The 22052-nt window shown below is 36.8% G+C and overlaps 1 protein-coding gene across 9 annotated transcripts in view; it reads right to left on the reverse strand.

The window, feature by feature from the left end:
- Positions 1-22052, reverse strand: part of RGS7 (regulator of G protein signaling 7) — a 588042-nt gene that overhangs the window by 92009 nt on the left and 473981 nt on the right. For all 9 annotated transcript variants that reach the window (XM_068541654.1, XM_068541660.1, XM_068541659.1 and 6 more), the window contains 3 exons: positions 3143-3207; positions 2208-2284; positions 2020-2101 (listed from right to left, as the gene is read on the reverse strand). In XM_068541654.1, the coding sequence (XP_068397755.1) occupies positions 2020-2101; positions 2208-2284; positions 3143-3207 (224 nt within the window). The remainder of the gene's footprint in view (positions 1-2019; positions 2102-2207; positions 2285-3142; positions 3208-22052) is intronic.

Raw genomic sequence — 22052 nt, forward strand, 5'->3', positions numbered from 1 at the left:
GCCAATGAATAGAGATATAGCTTACGCATTTTGCTGCAGAAATAGCCATTATAAGCTCTTATAGGAGCGTCTTGCTGCTAATGTCCCTGCCAGCATCATCTCTGAATTAACTCTCACTAAGGACCCAGAACTCTAAAAACCAGATACGAGACAGGACCTGTGTGTCTGACATGGCCTCCAGACAAGTGTCATCACTTCACATGCACCTGGGATCACTGCAAAAATTTTTTTTCTTTTTAAATGGGATACAGAGTTGTAATGTAAAAAATAAATAGATGAAGGTAGGGTTGGATTAGGTGCATTCCATTCTCAGAGGCATACAGATAACCAAAAGCTCTATTTTTTTCCCTCTAGAAAATAAACAATAACCAAGTATTGCATAACATGTTCATTTTAAGTGATATAAAGCCCCCATAAGCATCCACAAAGTGAATAAGGGACATGGAACTAATGGCTTCAGGGTGGTTTCTGCCTCCAGGTGCTCCTTGGGATGACTTTCTAATTGAAAGCCTAATGCGGGGTACAGCAGGGGACCCCTTGGAGAGCACTCATATGTGCTCCTTGCTCTGTGGAGACACAGAGGACTGGAGCCTGACTTACACTGGTAAGAGCAAAAAACAACAGTGAACAGGTTCTGCTTCCAACAGGGCACAAAGAAGGCAAGGGACTGGCTGAGTAATTCTTGGGGGATGGAGCAGGGGAGTGTGTTGAGGTGAGATCAATCGACATGCTGGGAGAACATGAGTTTTTGCTGTAGAATAGATGTGGGCAGTGTAGGGGAGCCGGCATGGAGTGAGTCCTCTTGGGTTGCCAGGAGGATATAGGCCATCAAAGTTAAACTAGGCTAGAGATGGGCCACCAGATGTCCAGGGGCATAAAGTGGAGAAACATGTGAACATAATGTATTAACCAGTTTCTAGAGATGGCTTAAAACAAACAAGCAAGGAAAAATCCTACTTCATATCCTTGCAATACTTATGCATGTGGCCTCACAATTCTTTACACCATGAGCAATAAAACTCAAGCTGAATTTTGAGTAGGAAAGACAGTTAAATCTCAATTCTAATTTTTTTTTGAATTCAAAAGAAAACAATTCCATATGAAATTTAACAACTGCATTACTATCTAAAATTTAAATATATATCAATATATATCTGTAACTATATGTATATAGGTATAGATACAGCTACATATACAAACCTTTGGAAAATAGACCTATTTTGGTCTGTTTCTAAAGGTAGTTGAGAGGAAAATTTTAAGATATTCTCAAAGAATCTTGATTTGTCTCATGCTGTGATCCTGTTATTTAATAATAGTATGTAAATATTATTCTCTAGGTCTGTGTTTAAAGAAATATATAGAAAACAAAGACCTAGCATCAAAATATGCTATATGAGAGTAGACATGCTTTCTTATGAATGCTCATAACCATTGTTTAATTCCTTACACAAAGTTTTCTGGTATTAATCAAGGACATTTGTTATTTGTTACTCTGACTCACATGGTTTAACATTACTATATAAGAAAACCAGCTAAGTTATTGTATGTAGATTCAATGACCAGTTACATCATTAGAAGTATGAGCTGATCTGAAACTGAGCCACCTAAAATGTTTCCATGAAAGCTGACATTCAAAGCAGGTTATTAGGAAATTTTAAAAAAGAAAAATTAGTGGAGGAACAGCATTTTGACTAATACTTTTACTATCAATCCAGAAAAATGTAGATCATAAGCCATGCAAAACTGCTTTGTTGCAGTCTTCTTTCTTTCAAGTGTATGAAAGTATCAAGCACCTCAAAAGCAAAGAATGAGCAAGCAAGTAATGTCACGTTAGAAAAATGCATAGTTTAAAAAAATATACTATTGAACTCTAGTCATCTCACACAAAAGTGGCAATCTTTTCTTAAATAATTCACCAAGACTTTGGGACAAGTGATAGAGTTACTGCATTCCGCATTCTTTCTTTACTTTCCAAAGGCTGAGATTATGAATTCAGACAACGTTGGTGCGCTTGCTTACCACGGGTCTGTGTACGTCCCAGAATGCTCTCTCCTGACTATCAAGGATCTTTCTTTCAATCTTGTCTCTCTTCTTGTCCACTCTGTTAATATCGTAACAATGAATAATAAGTAGTGTTAATTGTAGTGCCTCTCTGGACAAAAGGCCACAACTTGGACAAATCTTCCAAAAGACTCACAAGGACTCACTTTGCTTGTGCTTCTGCTTGCATAAAAATGAACTCCCACTTCCGAGCAAATGCCCTCTGCAGCCTGGCCAAGCTCTCCTGAAAAATATACCACGGTGAAGACATTCTGGTGCTCAGCTTTACTACTCCCTTCTAGTTTATCTACCATATGTACTTACCAAAAAAACAAATCAGAATTTCTAAAGGAGTAAGTGTACTTGGAATGATAAGTCATGCTCACTGAATGCAGCTAATACTCATATTAACAATCAAAGGGGACACAGGAGAACCTATTATGAATATTAATATTGGAGAATATAACTAAAAATCAAAAATACTAAACTTACCTTATATAAAAAAGTGCTCAAGACTAATCCATTGGATTTTCCTGTGCTCATTTTACTGAGGAACAGGAAAGCAATACTCTCTACTACTGATTCAATCAGTCTATCCAGTTCCTGAGAAAAATGTAAACCCTCAGCCCCCTACTACCCACTTGTAGACAGTGCTTCAAGTTTAGTAAATCAGAACATAGCAACCATATGGACAAATTACATAAGATTAATTTAATCTGCTGATGGTGACCAACATAAAGGTTTTGCAAAAACCATTTTCCCAGTGTAAATGTTCTATAATTCTCTAAGTTTGGATATCTTCATTATATATAGAATATATACACATATATATAAGTTTTTACATTTAAGTCAATTTTAGCAAATAAGATATGCTTCCTCCTTCTTCTCTGAGTTTGTGTATTTAGAATTTCACCATCCTCAGTGTGAATGATGAGAGGAAGTAAGCAAGTAAGGGATATGTTAAATCATTATGCTGCCCTTCCCTGGAAATCTGATCCCTAAGATCCATGAATGTAGAAAGTTAAGAGTGCCCAGAAATGACCGTAGGCCTTATTCTTGCTCATTTTATACTTTTCTTTGTCAGGAAGTCTTTGGTACTTACAGCTTCATAGTCGGCTAGCTCCAGCCTTGCTTTGTTTTGCATTGTTCTTTTGCAGAGGTAAACCGCTGTAAGGGAAAAAAATCAATCATTTCTCACCTGCTTATTTACATTGAGACACTAAAAATAAAAATAGAGCATTATAAACCAAGACATGTTGGTCTTTGACATTTTTTCCCAAGTTGTAATTTTCTCTTTTTGTCTTTTTTTGGACAAAATAAATAATCTGTAACATGATTACTGAAATTCAAACATAGTGGTAATATAAAAAGGTGTTATAAGAAAATAGATATGTTTAGAAACTTGGTAACCATTTCCTTTATTTCATTAAATAGTTGTCACAATTTTAGCTTCCTCAAAATATAAGGGGAAAAAATAAAGCCTTTTAAATAAAATATCAAATGAATGTTAAAATCTGGATATACAAATAACACGATTTTTAAAAAAAGAATTGCATGAAGAGGGAATCTCTATTTGCACATTCAATTATTTCTGTAGTCTACTGTCAACTAAAATAATTTATTAATGTAAACTGAAGGTTCCTTAGCATCTTCTTTGCTGCATTCCACAAGGATCAATCATCAATCAGTCATTTTGTCACTAGGAGAGAGGGGAGTATAACATGTGACTTAACTATAATCCAATAACCTTTTAATTCCGTTTTCCTTGAGGACTCTGTCTTCTCCATTACCAGGCAAAGTCCATCTGGGCAGAAGATTTACAGGATAAATGACAGACAGAAAGAGGACGTTGACAGAAGTATTGCCATCAAGCAGTCAAATTTCTTCAGTGATTTCAGGAATATTAGTGACTCTCATGTTAATATCAAGACATTCAGAAGGGAGGAGACAAGATGTTGAAGTAGAAGGACTGGAGCTCTCTCACAAAATACCAAAATCACAACTATCTCTAGAACAACCACTGACAAAAAAGACTGTAACCTATCAAAGAAGATATTCTACATCCAAAGACAAAGAGGAAGCCACGATGAGAAAGGGGCATTTTCACAATGTAATCAAATCTCATACCCACCAGGTGGGCAACCCACAAACTGGAAAACAATTATATCTCAGAAGTTCTCCCACAGTAGTGAGACTTCTGAGCCAGACGTCAGGCTCCCCAGTCTGAGGGTCTGGCATCGGGAGGAGGAACCACCAGAGAATTGGGCTTTGAAGGCTAGGGGACTTGAGAGCAGGAGCTCCACAGGATTGGGGGAAACAGACATGCCACTCTTGAAGGGTGCACACAAGGTTTCATGTGCACTGGCATCCAGGAGAAAGCAGTGACTCCACAGGAGCCTGGGCCAGATCTACCTGCAAGTCTTAGAGGGTCTCCTGGGGAGGCAGGGGTGGGCTGTGACACATGGTGAGGGCAAGGACACTGGTAGTGGAGGGCCAGGGAATATGTATCAGTGTGAGCTCTCCAGGAGGCTGCCATTTTGGCACTGAAACCCGACCCCACCCAACAGCCTGCAGACTCCAGTACTGGGACACCTCAAGCCAAACAACCAACAAGGTGAGAACACAGCCCCACCCATCAGCAGACAGGCTGCCAAAAGCCGTCCTGAGCTCACAGTCGCCACTTAACACACTTGTTGACATGGCACTGCCCACCAGAGGGACAACACCCAGCTCCCCCCACCAGTGGGCAGACACCAGTCTCTCCTACCAGGAAGCCTGCACAAGTCCCTGGACGAACCTAACCAACAGGGGGCAGACATCAGGAGCAAGAGGAAGTACGATCCTGCAGCCTGCAGAATAGAGGCCACAAACAGAAAGTTAGAAAAAATGAGATGGCAGAGAAATATGTTCCAGATGAAAGAACAAGATAAAAACCCAAAAGAACAACCAGGTGAAGTGGAGATAGGCAATCTACCTGAAAAAGAATTTGGAGTAATGATCATAAAGATGATCCAAGATCTCAGAAAAAGAATGAAGGCACAGACCAAGAAGATAAATGAAATGTTTAATAAAGAGGTAGATAATTCAAAGAACAAAAAACAGAGATGAACAATAAAATAACTGAAATGAAAAATATACTAGAGTGAATAATTAGCAGAATAAATGAGGCATAAGAACAGACAAGTGAGCTGGAAGACAGACTGGTGGAAATCACTGCCATGGAACAGAATAAAGACAAAGAATGAAAATGAATGAAGAGAGTCACAGAGAGCTCTGGGACAACATTAAATGTACCAACATTTGCATTATAGGGGTCTCAGAAGGAGAAGAGAGAGAGGAAAGGACCAGGGAAAATATTTGAAGAGATAATAGGAGAAAACTTCCTTAACATGGAAAAGGAAACACTCACTCAAGCCCAGGAAGCACAGAGAGTCCCATACAGGATAAAACCAAGGAGGAATATGCAGAGACACATATTAACCAAACTAACAAAAATAAAGGCAAAGAGAAAATACTAAAAGCAACAAGGGAAAAGCAACAAATAACATGCAAGGGAATCCCAATAAGGCTATCAGCTGATTTTTCAGCAGAAACTCTGCAGGCCAGAAGGGAGTGACATGATATATTTAAATGATGAAAGGAAAAAAAACTATAACTAAGAATACTCTACCCAGCAAGGCTCTCGTTCAGACTTGAGGAGAAATGAAAAGCTTTACTGACAAGCAAAAGCTAAGAGAATTCAGCACCACCAAACCAGCTTTACAACAAATGCTAAAGGAATTTCTCTAGGTAGAAAAGAAGAGGCGACAACTAGAAAGAAAGAAACAAACAAAATTACGAATGGGAAAGTTCACCAGTAAAGGCAAACATACAGTAAAGGTTGGAAATCATCCACAAGCAAATATGATATTAAAACCAGCAATCATGAGGAGAGCACAAATCCAGGATGTTGGAAATGCATTTGAAGAGACCAGCAACTTGAAAAAATCATTTATATATACACACATATACACACATATATATGTGTATATATATATATATATATATATATATATGAATATATATATATAGCTAAATAAAAACCACATGGGAACCTCACACAAAAATCTACAATAGATACACACACAGAAAAGAAAAACCATAATAAAACACCACACTAAAGATACTCATCAAATCACAAGAGAAGAGAACAAAATAGGAAGGGAAGAAAAGAGACCTACCAAAAGAAATCAAAAACAATTAACAAAATGCCAATAAGAACATACATATCGATAATTACCTTAAATGTAAATGGATTAAATGCTACAAAGAAAGGCATAGACTGGCTGAATGGATACAAAAACAAGACCTGTATATGTGCTGTGTAAAAGTGACCCACTTCAGATCTAGGGACACATACAGACTGAAAGTGAGGGGATGGAAAAAGATATTCCATGCAAATGAAATTAAAAAAAAAAAAGCTGGAGTAACAATACTCAGACAAAATAGACGTAAAAATAAAGACTGTTACAAGAGGCAAAGAAGGACACTACACAATGATCAAGGGACGAATCCAAGAAGATGACAAAACAATTGCAAATATATGTTCACCCAACACAGGAGGATCTCAATATATAAGGCAAATGCTAACAGTATTAAAGGAAAAATCAACAGTAACAGAATAATAGTGGGGGACTTTAACACCTCACTTACATCAATGGAGAGAACACTCAGACAGAAAATCAATAAGGAAACACAATAAGGCCTTAAATGACACATTAGACAAGATGGCCTTAATTGATATTTACAGAACATTCCATCCAAAAGCAGAAGAATACACATTATTCTCAAGTACACATGGAACATTCTCTAAGATGGAACACATGCTGGACCATAAAGCAAGCCTCTATAAATTTAAGAAAATTAAAATCATATCAAACATCTTTTCTGACCACATTGCTATGACATTAGAAATCAACCACAAGAAAAAAACACAAACACGTGGGGGTGAAATAATATGTCACTAAACAATCAATGGATCACTGAAGAAATCAAAGAGAAAATTAAAAAATACCTAGAGACAAATGACAAGGAAAACATGACGATCCAAAACCTATGGGGTGCAGCAAAAGCAGTTCTAAAAGGGAAGTTTATAGCAATACAATCTTACCTCAGGAAACAAGGGAAATCTTAAATAAACAACCTAAACCTACACCTAAATCAACTAGAGAATGAAGAACAAACAAAACCCAAGGTTAGTAGAAGAAAGAAAACATAAAGATGAGAGCAGAAATAAATGAAATACAGACTAAGAAAACAATAGAAAACATCTATGAAACTAAAAGATGGTTCTTTGAAAAGATAAACAAAATTGATAAACCTTTAGCCAGACTCATCAAGAAAAAAAGGGAGAAGACTGAAATCAATAACATTAGAAATGAAAAAGGAGAAGTTACAACAGACACCACAGAAATACAAAGGACCATAAGAGACTACTACAAGCAACTATACACCAATAAAATGGACAACCTAGAAAAAAAGGACAATTTTGTAGAAAGTACAATCTCCCAAGACTGAACCAGGAAGAAATGGAAAATATGAATAGACCAATTACAAGCACTGAAATTGAAACTGTGAATCACAACAAACAAAAGGCCAGGAACAAATGGCTTCACAGGCAAATTCTATCAAACATTTAGAGAAGGGTTAACATCTATCCTTCTGAAACTATTCCAAAAAATTGAAGAGGAAGGAAAACACCCAAACTCATTCTATGAGCCCACCATCACCCTGATACCAACACCAGACAAAGATATCACAAAAAAAGAAAACTACAGGCCAATATCACTGATGAACATATACACAAAAATCCTCAACAAAATACTAGCCATCTGCATCCAACAATACTTTATAAGGATCATAAACCATGATCAAATGGGATTTATTTCAGGTGTGCAAGGATTTTTCAATATCCACAAATCAATCAGTGTGATACAGCACATTAACAATTTGAAGAACAAAAACCATATGATCATCTTAATAGATGCAGAAAAAGCTTTTGACAAAATTCAACACCGATTTATGATAAAAACTCTCCAGAAAGTGGGCATAGAGGGAACATACCTCAACATAATAAAGGCCATATATGACAAACCTACAGGTAACATCATACTCAATGGTGAAAAGCTGAAAGCATTTCCTCTAAGATCAGGAACAAGACAAGGATTTCCACTCTCACCACTTTTATTCAACATAGTTTTGGAAGTCCTAGCCATGGCAATCAGAGAAGAAAAAGAAAAGAAAGGAATCCAAATTGGAAAAGAATAAGGAAAATTGTCACTGTTTGCAGGTGACATGATACTATACATAGAAAATCCTAAAGATGCTACCAGAAAACTGCTAGAGGTAATCAATGAATTCAGTAAAGTTGCAGGATGCAAAATTAATACACAGAACTATGTTCCACTTTTATACAACAAAAACAAAAGATCAGAAAGAGAAATTAAAGAAACAACCGTATTTACCATTGCATGAAAAATAAAAAAATATCTAGGAATAAACCTACCTAAGAAGACAAAATACCTGTACTCCCCAAACTATAAGATGCTGATGAAAGAAATTGAAGATGACACAAACAGATGTAAAGATATACCATGTTCTTGAATTGGAAGAATCATTATTGTCAAAATGACTGTACTACACAAGGCAATCTACAGATTCAACCAATCCCTGTCAAATTATCAATGGCATTTCCCACAGAACTAGAGCAAAAAAATCTTAAAATTTGTATGGCAACACAAAAGACCCTGCATAGCCAAAGCAATCTTGAGAAAGAAAAACGGAGCTGGAGGAATCAGGCTCCCTGACTTCTGACTATACTGCAAAGCTACAGCAATCAAAACAGTATGGTACTGGCACAAAAACAGAAATATAGATCAATGAAACACGATAGCAAGCCCAGAAATAAACCCATGCACCTATGGCCAATTAATCTATGACAAAGGAGGCAAGAAATACAATGGAGAAAAGACAGTCTCTCCAATAACTGGTGCTGGGAAAACTAGATGGCTACATGTAAAATAAGAAATTAGAAATTTCTTTAACACCATACAAAAAACAAACTCAAAATGGATTAAAGACCTAAATGTAAGACCGAATACTATAAAACTATTAGAGGAAAACATAGGTAGAACACTCTTTGACATAAATCACAGCAATATCTTTTTCGAGCCATCTCCTAGAGTAATGTCAATAAAACCAAAAATAAACAAATGATCATCTCAATAGATGCAGAAAAATCTTTTGACAAAATTCAACACACATTTATGATAAAAACTCTCAAGAAAGTGGGCATAGAGGGAACGTACCTCAACATAATAAAGGCCATATATGACAAACCGACAGGTAACATCATACTCAATGGTGAAAAACTGAAAGCATTTCCTCTCAGATCAGGAACAAGACAAAGATTTCCACACTTTTATTCAACATAGTTTTGGAAGTCTGAGCACAGCAATCAGAGAAGAAAAAGAAATAAAAGGAATCCAAGAGACCAATCCATTAGAGATCTAAATGGAATACTGGATACTATAAAACTCCTAGAGGAAGTAATAGTTAGGACAATTTTTGACATAAATCGCAGCAATATCTTTTTGGATCCACCTCTTAGAGTAATGAAAATAAAAACAAAAATAAATAAATGGGACCTAATAATCTTACAAGCTTTTGCACAGCAAAGGAAACCATAAACAAAACAAAAAGACAACCCAGAGGATGGGAAAAAAAATTTGCAAATGAAGTGACTGACAATGGGTTAATCTCCAAAATATACAAACAGCTCATGCAGCTCAATATCAAAAAAACAAAGAACCCAAACAAAAAATGGGCAGAAGACCTAAATAGACATTTCTCCAAAGAAGACATACAGATGGCCGAAAAACACATGAAAAAATGCTCCACATAGCTAATTATTAGAGAAATGCAAATCAAAACTATAACAAGGTATCACCTCCCACTATTCAGAATAGCCATCATCAAAAAATCTACAAACAGTAAATGCTGGAGATGGTGTGGAGTAAAGGGAACCCTCTTGCACTGTTGGTGGGAATGTAAATTCATACAGCCATTATGTAGAACAGTGTGGAGGTTCCTTAAAAAACTAAAAATAGAACTACCATATGACCCAGCAATCCCACTAATGGGCATATACCCTGAAAAAATCGTAATTCAAAAAGACACATGCACCCCAATATTCACTGCAGCACTATTTACAATAGCCAGGACATGGAAGCAACATAAATGTCCATCAACAGAGGAATGGATATAGAAGATGTGGTACATATATACAATGGAATATTACTCAGCCATAAAAAGGAACAAAATTGTGTCATTTGCAGAGACATAAATGGAGCTAGAGACTGTCATACAGAGTGAAGTCAGAAAGAGAAAAACAAATATCATATATTAACATATATATGTGGAATCAAGAAAAATGGTAAAGATGATCTTACTTGCAAAGTGGAAATTAGAGACAAAAACATATGGATACCCAGGGTGAAAGGGGGGGGGGATGAATTGAGAGATTAGGATTGACATATATACACTACTATGTATAAAACAGATGATTAATGAGAACCTACTGTGTAGCACAGGGAACTCTACTTGGTGCTCTGTGGTGACCTAAATGGGAAGGAAGTCCAAAAAAGAGGGGATATATGTATGTGTATGGCTGAGTCGCTTTGCTGTACAGCAGAAACTGACACAGAAGTGTAAAGCAACTATACTCCAATAAAACAAACAAACAAAAAACAAACAAACAAAATGGGCAGAAGACCTAAATAGACATTTCTCGAAAGAAGACATACAGATGGCCAAAAAGCACATGAAAAGATGCTCCGCATAGCTAATTATTAAAGAAATGCAAATCAAAACTACAATGAGGTAACACCTCACAACAGTCAGAATGGCCATCATCAAAAAGTCTAAAAACAATAAATGCTGGAGAGGGTGTGAAGAAAACGGAACCCTCCTACACTGTTGGTGGGAATGTAAATTGGGACAATCCCTATGGAGAACAGTATGGTGGTTCCTTAAAAAACTAAAAATTGAACTACCATATGATCCAGCAATCCCACTTCTGGGCATATACCTAGAGAAAACCATAATTCAAAAAGATACATGCACCCCAATGTTCACTGCAGCACTATTTACAATAGTCAAGACATGCAAGCAACCTAAATGCCCATCAAAGGCACAATGGATAAAAAAGATTTTGTATGTATATACAATGGAATACTACTCAGCCATAATAAAGAATGAAATAATGCCATTTGTAGCAACATGGATGGACCTAGAGATTATCATACTAAGTGAAATAAGTCATACAGAGGAAGACAAATATCACATGATACCACCTATATGTGGAATCAAAAAAAATGATACAAATGAATTTATTTACAAAACAGAAACAGACTCACAGACTTTGAAAACAAACTTATGGTTACCAGGGGGAAAGGTGGTGGGGAGGGATAAATTAGGAGTTTGGGATTAACATATACACACTACTATATATAAAATAGATAATCAGGGGCTTCCCTGGTGGCGCAGTGGTTGAGAATCTGCCTGCCAATGCAGGGGACACGGGTTCGAGCCCTGGTCTGGGAAGATCCCACATGCCGTGGAGCAACTAGGCCCGTGAGCCACAATTACTGAGCCTGCGCGTCTGGAGCCTGTGCTCCACAACAAGATTGGCTGCAATAATGAGAGGCCCACGCACCGTGATGAAGAGTGGCTCCCACTTGCCGCAACTAGAGAAATCCCTCACACAGAAACGAAGACCCAACACAGCCATAAATAAAAAACAAAACAAAACAAAACAAAAGCAAACAAACAAAAAAACAATGCTGTAAAAGTCTCCTTCCCCAATACTGTATTAAAAAAAAAAAAAAGATAATCAACAAGGGCCTACTGTATGGCCAGGGGACTCTACTCAATATTCTGTAATAACCTATATGGGAAAAGAGTCTGAAAAAGAATGGATATTTGTATGTGTATAACTGAATCACTTTGCTGTACACCTGAAACTAAGACAATATTGTAAATCAACTGTACTCCAATATACAATAAAAATTAAAATACACAAAATATGACCAACCAAAACCAAAAAAGTTATTCAGAGCCCTTTGGAAAGTCTCATTTCCAGAATATTTTTGTAATTTTCCATAACATATGGTATTTGAGTCTCATAAAGTTCAAGGTAAACTCTATCAATTCTAGATGCCAAATAAATCCATTGGATAAAGAGTGTCAAATATCAATTTTGTAAGGCTAGCTCTGGCGGATCTCTTATAAATACAACTTTTGCACTAATCTGTACCACCTTCAGTTTTTGATAATGAAATCCAGCTGATATCAGTGAGGAAATAACTTATACAGAAAATCTGAGGCCACTGAAAACACTGATGCTATTTATTCAATTTCTGCCCTCTAAGATTTTCTGTATGAAAGTCATGGCAAAGGAGAGACCAACCTTGGGATGATGCTAATATTACTACAAACACTAAAAACCTAGGATAGATTTTAGAACACATCTTTCTATAATCTACTATGGTAATTTTATTTTTCTATTAATATTAGTAATTTTCATATGTAGATTTACAAAATTATTGATTTTTAAAATTATTAATTTTCAAAATTTATAAAATTGAAACTTGAAAAACAAAATTGATACGATGTAATTTCCTAATTGGATATAATTTACACTCTCTCCTGAAGAAACTCTTAATGTACAGGCCACTGTGGTCTTAACAAAATATCTAAAATGTTTTCAGCAGTTGGTGAAAGAGATTGTAATGTATGTGCAACATTCCTGAGGGTATCTCTTCATGAGAGAAAGATTGAATTTTCTTAAATACCTAATTAAATAATTTCAGATTTCCTATGGAATCACCTTTAATCAAATTTCAAGCCCCATCAGTCAGCCCTCCTCTATATATATGCAGAAGGCTGCATCAGCCTCTACTTGTTTTTTTGATTGTGGTCATCTAAACTTTGTTCTTTTCAAAATAAGACCCCTTTTGGGAAACATATTTCTAACCTCATTAGGTAAACTAACGAATAAAGCAGGAGCAGAGTGATTTTTTTAAGATGAATGTTCACTAAGAATTTATGCATCCTTTATTATAGGTAAATGCACTTTTCTTTAATTGTCTAGGAAACAAAATGAAGGTATGGACAGGCAGTGCCAGTTATAGAGTAGATGTTTCATATGTATTTGTTGAATGAGTGAATGAATGAATAAATGAATGTACAGGATATTTTCAGAAGGAGCTATTGAGAAGTTGAATTAATTCAAGTAATTTCTAGTAGACTCTTTGGTAAAGAGAAAGAAGAGAAAAGATGAAGGCTGTATTAGCAGAGTAGGGAACACTCTGAAATTCTGTTGAAAATAGACCAAATATGGTCATGACTGGAATGGCCCAAACCTCACCAATCTAGTCTAGACACAGTACAGCATGTTGACAGGAACAGATGATACTTTTATTCTTTATCAGCAGAGAGTATCAGCATTGGGCTGATATGGATGAGGAAGGAGGATCAAGCAGATGAAAAAGAGTTTCAAATCAATTCAATTTATCAAAGATTGAAAAAATGGGAGTAGTTGGGCATAGTCAAAACTATGGCTCAGTTCAAGTCTTTTTGTACTGATCTCTAATTATTTAGGCACTTAAAGTGCCCTATGATGTTGTGTATGGACCTAGGTCCTGGTACAAAGTATGAATACTTTTTAATATAATGCTTGAATTTTTTTCTGTACTGCCAAATTATTGAAAATACCAATGAAAAAACCCATTTCTGCAGTTCTATTTAAGATGTTTCCCATTATAAAGGGTTTAACTTCAATTTAAAATGTAAATATATCTCTTTGCAGTAGTTTTCTGGGAGACTATAATGAGATAATTTTGAGGACTTAAAGGGTCAACAAACAAGTAGTTTAATAGGAAGCTCTGCCACTAAGTGGAAGAAAGTTTGAGAAACCCTGAAGTGTTACTCTGGCTAAAATAGTTGTGTAGTAAAGGCATAGAATTTGGCTTAAATACAACTTAGAATTTAGATGGAAAAGTCGAAGTTTCTGGATCACATGTCTAATTGAATAGAAAGTAAAATCTGGCATTATTTTTTCCATTTAATTTCATAAAGCTCTAAATGTAGAGTAGCCTGTTGAGCAAACACTGATACTCATGACAAAAGGGTACAGAATTGTATCACAGAGGTCAGTGAGAAAATCACTGAGATCCTAATATCTAAATATGGACAGGACATAAACATAATTCATAAAGACTAGAAATACAATTGCCAAGTAAATATTGGAAAAACATCCAACTTTCAACCAAAGTAATACAAATGTAACACATAGTGTCATAATGCAACTCCTTTTTATCTTTTAAAGTTTACTTTGTGGTATAATAATAAAAATTCAGGCAAGTTTCACAGTCTTGTTTGTCACTCTTGGGTAATTCAAAGAGTCCCAGTTTATTAATAAGAATGTGCATCCAAGTAATAGTCGAAACTCCAAGCTTGGTTTAAGGTCTTGAAGGCTTCCCCTTTCCCGCAGCTTCTGTGGGTGAAATAAGTGTGAGTGCCTTCTTCCTCCACCTTGTTTTTCTGTGTCTGCCTCAAAGTATTGTAACCAAGGCTTCTTGTCTTCTGGAATTGGAGTACAGCAAGGAAAGAGTGGAAAGGTGAGTGCTGACATTCTTACCCTACTGGTACCACTGTGATGATCTAGTGTTGCCATTCTCTGGACTTGGCAGAGGTTTAAAGTTTACTGTATTTCTCAGGTACTTTTGTGGATGTTTTGGAGAACCTCTCCCCTGCGAGATCTCCTGTGGGGATCTCTCACCTGCAGCACCCTTTTGCTGGGGCTGGCAAATGCCATAGCCCTTGATTTGTACCTTTAGCTTCTCTTTGCAATGCTGTTTGCCCCTCCAGGCTGCCTTCTAAGACAGGACTGCCTCTCACACATGGCTTAGAAACATTCACGCATTCTTTGCCCTGAAAGTAGGACACACAACATAGCCACCTCCCTTTCAATGCCCCATCCACAGCTAGACAGCCTGTCTCTTGCCCTTTGTAATTCTGAGGCCTGGAAGTTCATGGTCCAGTGTGTCCCCCGGGGTAGGTGACTGCTGTCAAGCACTCTCAGAAGCCCATTGAACTCTCTGTCACTGGGCCTGAAGTGGAGGCACTCCCCACCCACTCCTCCCACTTGGGCTGGTGGAGGCAATGACTCCCAGCACCTAACAGCCACGAAATGAGCCTCAAGCCAATGTCTTAGCCTTAAATAACCTCAATGTGAGTTGATGGCAACTACTGTGGTACTCTGTCAGTGTTGCACGGTGTGTTCATGTCTGCTCTTGATCTGCTTCACGCTTTAGCTGGATTTCCCTTTTAACATCCTGTTACAAAAATCACTCTACGTATCGAAACAACAAAGACAGATACAGAGTGAGAATAAACTATCCTGGCAACAGAAGAGTGAAATAGCACTGCTGGTGAGCATGTAAACAGGGAAAATCTGCTTGGAAAGGGTTTTGACAATGAGTAATAAAGCCTTAAAACATTCATGGCCATTGTTCCAGTACTTGCTGTTTTGAGACTATACCCAAGGAAATAACACAAGAGGCACAGAGACTTAAGCATCCACGATGTGGATACAGGAACGACAATGGGGAATAGGCAAAGAAAGCATGCATATTTGTTCAATGAGATATTATATTGCCATTCAAAGTGTGTGCAAATTGTTTTACCTCAAAGTTGAAGTAGTTTAAAATTTAAAATCCTTAATCCCTCATTGTAAAAGTTCATACAATGTAGAAAAAATATAAATATTAAAGTAAAAAATCATTGTCAAGTATAATCTCAGTGTCACTATTTTGGTGTATATTCTGGGTTTTCTCCTTCTATATACATCCACTAATATACACATGAATATGTATATTTATATAAAAATCTATCTGCATATATTTATTTACAATGTACTCAAACTGTACTACAAATGCTGTCTTAGAAACTTTTTTCTTTAATATTATATTGTGGCTAAATTTTCCTATCGATAAGTGTTGCTCTTTATATTTAAAAAATTATTTCATGACAGTCCTGTGTTGAGATGTACTATAATTTTTTTTAAAGATTTTTTCTGATGTGGACCATTTTTAAAGTCTTTATTGAATTTGTCACAATAATGCTTCTGTTTTATGTTTTGGTTTTTTGGCCATGAGGCATGTGGGATCTTAGCTCCCTGACCAGGGATTGAACCCGCACCCCCTGCACTGGAAGGCGAAGTCTTAACCACTGGACCACCAGGGAAGTCCCAAGATGTACTATAATTTATTTAAATGATCCCTTATTGCTGGGCACTTGGGTTATATCCATAGTTTTGCTATTATATACTAATATTTCTGCATATATGTATACATGAATGTGTTTTACTTTTCAGAAATTGTTTATTTCCTGAAAGTGTTATTGCTGATTAGGGACTATGCACCTTTCAAGCATTTTGATCCTTAAAAACAAATTCTGTAAAGTTTAGACATGAGTGTGACTCATACCCTCTCCAACTCTGGAGAGTCTATTTTCAGCAAAGCAATCAGAATTATTCTGCTAAAATAAATCAGATTGCCACTGTGTTGAAACTCTCCATTTTTCCAACTGCTTCCCATCTCATCTCACTCTAGATAAAAGCCAAAGTCCTTGCTTCTCCATTAAGTTGTCCTCTGACCTCCTTTCCTGCTGCTCTCTAGCTGTGCTTGAGCTGCATACCAGACGTTCCGCTTCTGACCTTTGCTCCTTTCCCTATTTCTGGAAAGCTTGGGCTCTGCCCTCAGGGCTGAACTGGTATTCTCTCAGCAACATCTCCCCTCCCCACCCCTTACTAGCCCCTTTCCCATTGCCTTCCTCCGCTCAACATTTTACCTCCTAATATACAATTTATGTATTCATTTATGTAGTTTGCTTATTAGCTTAATTTTTCCCCCTACTGCCCTCACTAGAATGTCAGCTCCAAGAAGACAGAGATTTTTGCTTGTTTTGTTTTCCCAAGTATCCCCCTGCCTACAATAGTACTTGGCACATAGTAGATGTTCAAAGCAGATTTGTTGAATGAAAACATCCATGAATGTTTACTGACTATTTGAGTACTCTTTCCTTTTGTGAGTTAGCTATTCATGACTTTGCTAGTTTTTCTATTGGGGGATTTGAATTTTTATTTATTAGACCTATGACCCATATATATATATAACAGACAAAAACTAATAATAATTATATATATTTATATATCGCCCCCCCCCCCACCCAGGCTTTTGGAGAGAAGTTTAATAATGATACAGACATATGGCATCTGCAGTACACATTCGGAAACCGGCTTTTTTTTTTAACTCAGCATAACATCATTGAGATTTACTCAGGCTGTTTTCTATACGTATAGCTTGTTTCTCTTGACTGCTGTAGTCTATCCTATGACTGTAGCACATATTATTTAGCCATATCTGTATATTAAAATAGTTAGATGTTTTCTAGTTTTTTTCTTTCTTTCTTTTTTCTAAAGCTATTACAGGGGACTTCCCTGGTGGTCCGGTGGTTAAGACTTTGCCTTCCAATGAAGCAGGTGAGGGTTCAATCCCTGGTTGGGTATCTAAGATCCTACATGCCTCGTGGCCAAAAAACCAAAACATAAAACAGAAGCAATATAGTAACAAATTCAATAAAGACTTTAAAATTGTTCCACATCATAAAAAATCTTAAAAAAAAATAAAGCTATTATAAATAATTATCCAGTGAATTATTATAGCATATATTCCTGGAATTGGTATCAGGGGTTTGAGGGACAGGCACAGTTTGAATTTTATAAGACACTGCCAAATTTCTACTCATTATACCTTTTCAGCAATATGCTAATATCCTCTCCTAAATGCCAGACTTGAATTTTTGCCATTCTGGCTTGAAAGAGGTATGTTAAGTGCAACACTTTCATCATGTTTCTCTATGTGTTTTCTTATATTTCCAACAGTTTTCATATCATAGATTTTAATATAAAAATTTTTATGGATTTTATGTTTTCTTCACTGATTTGGCTCCATTTAATACTTTGTACCTTGAACTATTTTTCATTTGGTGTATATTGCAACCCCTAATTTCATTTTCCATTGTTATTTTCACCATTTATGCTAACTGAAAGAGTCAGTTTGTTTCACTTGTCTTCCTTGTAGAAAGATATTGTTGGATTTTATTCATGACCTAACATAAAGATACTTGTTCTTTTAATAGACAAATATTTATATTCATTTGTGTAAGTTAATGTTTGCTATTCCTTTTCTTATGTCATCATCTCCCTCTCTCTCTCTCTGATTGAAATTCTGTTTTCTGCCTTTTGTTACATGGAGTGTTCTCTAACTCCTACTTTAATAATTTAGAAGTAATAAAACTTGTTACTGTTCCTTTAGTGTCACTCATATATTTAAATAAATGCTTAAATACATATTTCTTGAAAGTTAACCTCAGAAATTAAACACTAATGCTTACCTTCATAAATGATGAATAAATTAACCTATCTTCACTTCCTATCTTCCTAATTCTTTTAGTGACCAGAATTTATCATACGCTCTGTTATAGTTTTTAAAAATTACTTACAGTATTCACATTCCATTTGTAAACTATTTTCAATCACAGTTATGGAATCCTGAAGGCCAGGAAGAGAAAGCTATTGTCTTGGATAATTAAAGAAAGGAAGTTTTGTTTTTGCACAACTTTTTAAAAATCTAAATTTGATGGGATGTATATTTGCCCAGGAAAGGAGAGATATCACCCATTATGGTGACCCTTCTTATTTCTGGTTTCTTTTGGTGTTTGCTCACTCATTTTGGAGTGAGGCCACTACAATGAGGAAGGTGAGCTGGAAAAGATGTTGATAATCCTGGGTTCTCTGTGGTAGCTGTTGGCCAGCAGCAACTACCCTTCAAGGTACTTCATTGCTCTTCTCTCAGTCTCTCCCCTCTACTCTTAAGCTTGCTTCCCAAATGTCTGAGAGAACCTAAGATGCTTTATGAAATCTAGGTCAGGGGCAAAACCTCAGGCAATGCTGTCTCTTCCAATGCTGTGTTTAAGCCTAAGAAACCTTGATCCAAGATGGAGCAAGTCTTTCTCTGCCATCCAAGACTTACATCTCTAGCTCTCATGTATAGATATTGGAAATCATTAATGGGTTGGTCCGAATTTCATCTAATTTCATTCTGTAAAGCTGCCCTAATTTCTTGAGAAAAGAAATGATATCACCATCTTCCTGTCTTGACTAAATTCCATTGATTCCAGAAAAGAGATACATCTTTCAAGTGAGTGATGTGTGGCATCATTTTCTAATTTTCACTGTTCTAATGATACATTCTAGTCTAGATTTGCTATCTTTGTTTTTTATTCCATTCAGGAGTGAGGGGGAGCAATATGGGAAATTTTCTGGGGAGTATGATGTGTCAGTTCTTCTTACACCTACCCAAAGATGCAAATATATTTTGTAATTATATCTATGCTGAATGGACATATATTTAAAACCTCAGTAATTTTTGGACCTTTTAAAAACAAACTGAAATTAATCTTAATTTCACTCTGAAAAAAGAGATAATTATCTTCTTTAAAAACATAATTTCCAAAATAATTCCTTGGAAGTACTTTAAATTTGATGTTAATACAGTACTATAAAATCTAAGAATCATTTAACTATTTAGTCATTAGGAATGCACTTAGAGGAATGAAAAGGTAAGAAATAACAGTAATTAACATAATTTTATTTTTTTAAATTTATGACTCAACAGCAACTCAAACATTAACAGCAAGATAAATTAAATCTTAAAAGAAAACTAACTAGGAGAATATATTATACAAATTATTTTAAAATTATTTAATTTTCTGACTATGTTAATAATGAAGACTATGTTATTATAAAATAGGAGTGTGAATTCGTTACTGTATGGGATCAAATGCCTTTATTAGAGAAGATTTATCAAGATAAAAACCCAGAAGGAAAACTAAGCGAAGTGAAGATAAGCAGTCTACTTGAGAAAGAGTTCAGAATAATGATCGTAAAGATGATCAAAAAACTCAGGAAAATAATGGATGCACAGAGCGAGAAGTTAGAAGTTTTTAACAAAGAGTTAGAAAATTTAAAGAACAACCAAACAGAGATGAAGAATACACTAGAAGGAATCAATAGTAGACTAAATGATTCAGAAGGGATCAGTGAGCTGGAAGACAGGATAATGGAAATCACTGCTGCTACAGAAAAAAGAAAAAAGGATTAAAAGAAATGAGGACAGTTTAAGAGACCTCTGGGACAACATCAGTTGCACTAATACTCACATTATAGGGGTCCTAGAAGGAGATGAGAGAGAGAAAGGGACGTAGAAAATATTTGAAGAATAATAGCTGAAAACCTCCCTAACTTGGGAAACGAGACAGTCACCCAAGTTCAGGAAGCCCAGAGAGCCCCATACAGAATTGACCCAAAGAGGAACACACCAAAACACATTGTAATCAAAATGACAAAAATTAAAGATAGAGAATATTAAAAGCAGCAAGGGGAAAGCAGCAAATAACATAAAAAGGAACTCCCATAAGGCTGTCAGATGATTTTCAGCAGAAACTCTGCAGGCCAGAAGGGAGTGGCATGATATATTTAAAGTGATGAAAGGGAAAAACTTACAACCAAAATACTCTACCCAACATGGCTCTCATTCAGATTTGATGGAAAAATCAAAAGCTTTACAAACAAGCAGAAGCTAAAATAATTCAGCACCACAAAACCAGCTTTACAGCAATCTTAAAGGAACTTCTCTAGGCAAAAAAGAAAAGGTCAGAACTAGAAACAAACAAACAAAAAAATATGGCATGAAAAAGCTCACTGGTAAAGGCAAACATAGATTAAAGGTATGAAATCATCCACAAACAGAGCTAGTAGGGAGGTTAAAAGACAAAAGTAATGAAATCATCCACCTCAGCAATAAGCAGTTAAGGGGTACACAAAACAATTAGATATAAAATATGCTATCAAAAACTAATTGTGGGGGAGAAGCAATCAAGATGGTGGAGGAGTAGGATGTGAAGCTCACTTCCTCCCACAAATACATCAAAAATACATCTACAGGTTGAACGATTCTCACTGAGTATCTGAACTCTGGCAGAAGAACTCAGACTTCTGGAAGGGCAAGAAGATCTCCATGTAACTGGGTAGGACAAAAGAAAAAAAAAAAGAAAGTGAGAAAGGAATCTGGACAGGACCTGTGCCCCTGGGAGGGAGCAACATGGGAAGACCGCTCACTGGCAGGGAAATCAGTCAGGACAGAAGGGGGAGCCTCATAGCCTTGGAGGAGATTGCAGTAACCGGTTTGCAGCAGCTAGAACAGAGAGAGACCTGAACAGATGGTCAGTGCCACTGCCCTGCACTCCACAGACTGAGATGAGTGTCCGCTGGTGTGGGCATGGACTGGGTGCTGAAGCTGGGCTTTGGAGATCAAACCCGGGGAGAAGACTGGTATGGGATGAGTGGAAACAGACTGAAGGGGCTGCAGTCTGGTGCAACTGCCACTGAGGGTGTATGCAGGGGAAGCCCAGCCCACCTTAGAGGCCAGGTGCCATTGTTTGGGGGGTGCATGAGGGCAGTGGGGAGACCCGCCATTGCAGGCTTTTCCCTTGCATGCACTCTCAGGTGGCAAGACACCACCTACACGAGGTACAGGAGTGATCGCTAGCCACTGCTGCAGCACCCCCTCAGGCTACAGCAGTGTTTGCACGCCAGCACTGCCACCCTTATGGAATCCAGGAGCAGTTGCAAGCTGCCACCACCACCCCATCACCCCCCGCCCTGGGCTTAAGGAACAGTCACAAGCCCCCACCACCACACCCCTGGGCTTCAGGATCAGTCAGAAGCCATCACCACTGCCCTTTAGGGCTTCAGGAATGGTTGTGAGCCACCTCTGCTCCCATTGTGT

This window comes from Eschrichtius robustus, chromosome 3 (genome assembly GCF_028021215.1).
Source record: "Eschrichtius robustus isolate mEscRob2 chromosome 3, mEscRob2.pri, whole genome shotgun sequence".
In the NCBI taxonomy this organism is placed as follows: domain Eukaryota; kingdom Metazoa; phylum Chordata; class Mammalia; order Artiodactyla; family Eschrichtiidae; genus Eschrichtius; species Eschrichtius robustus.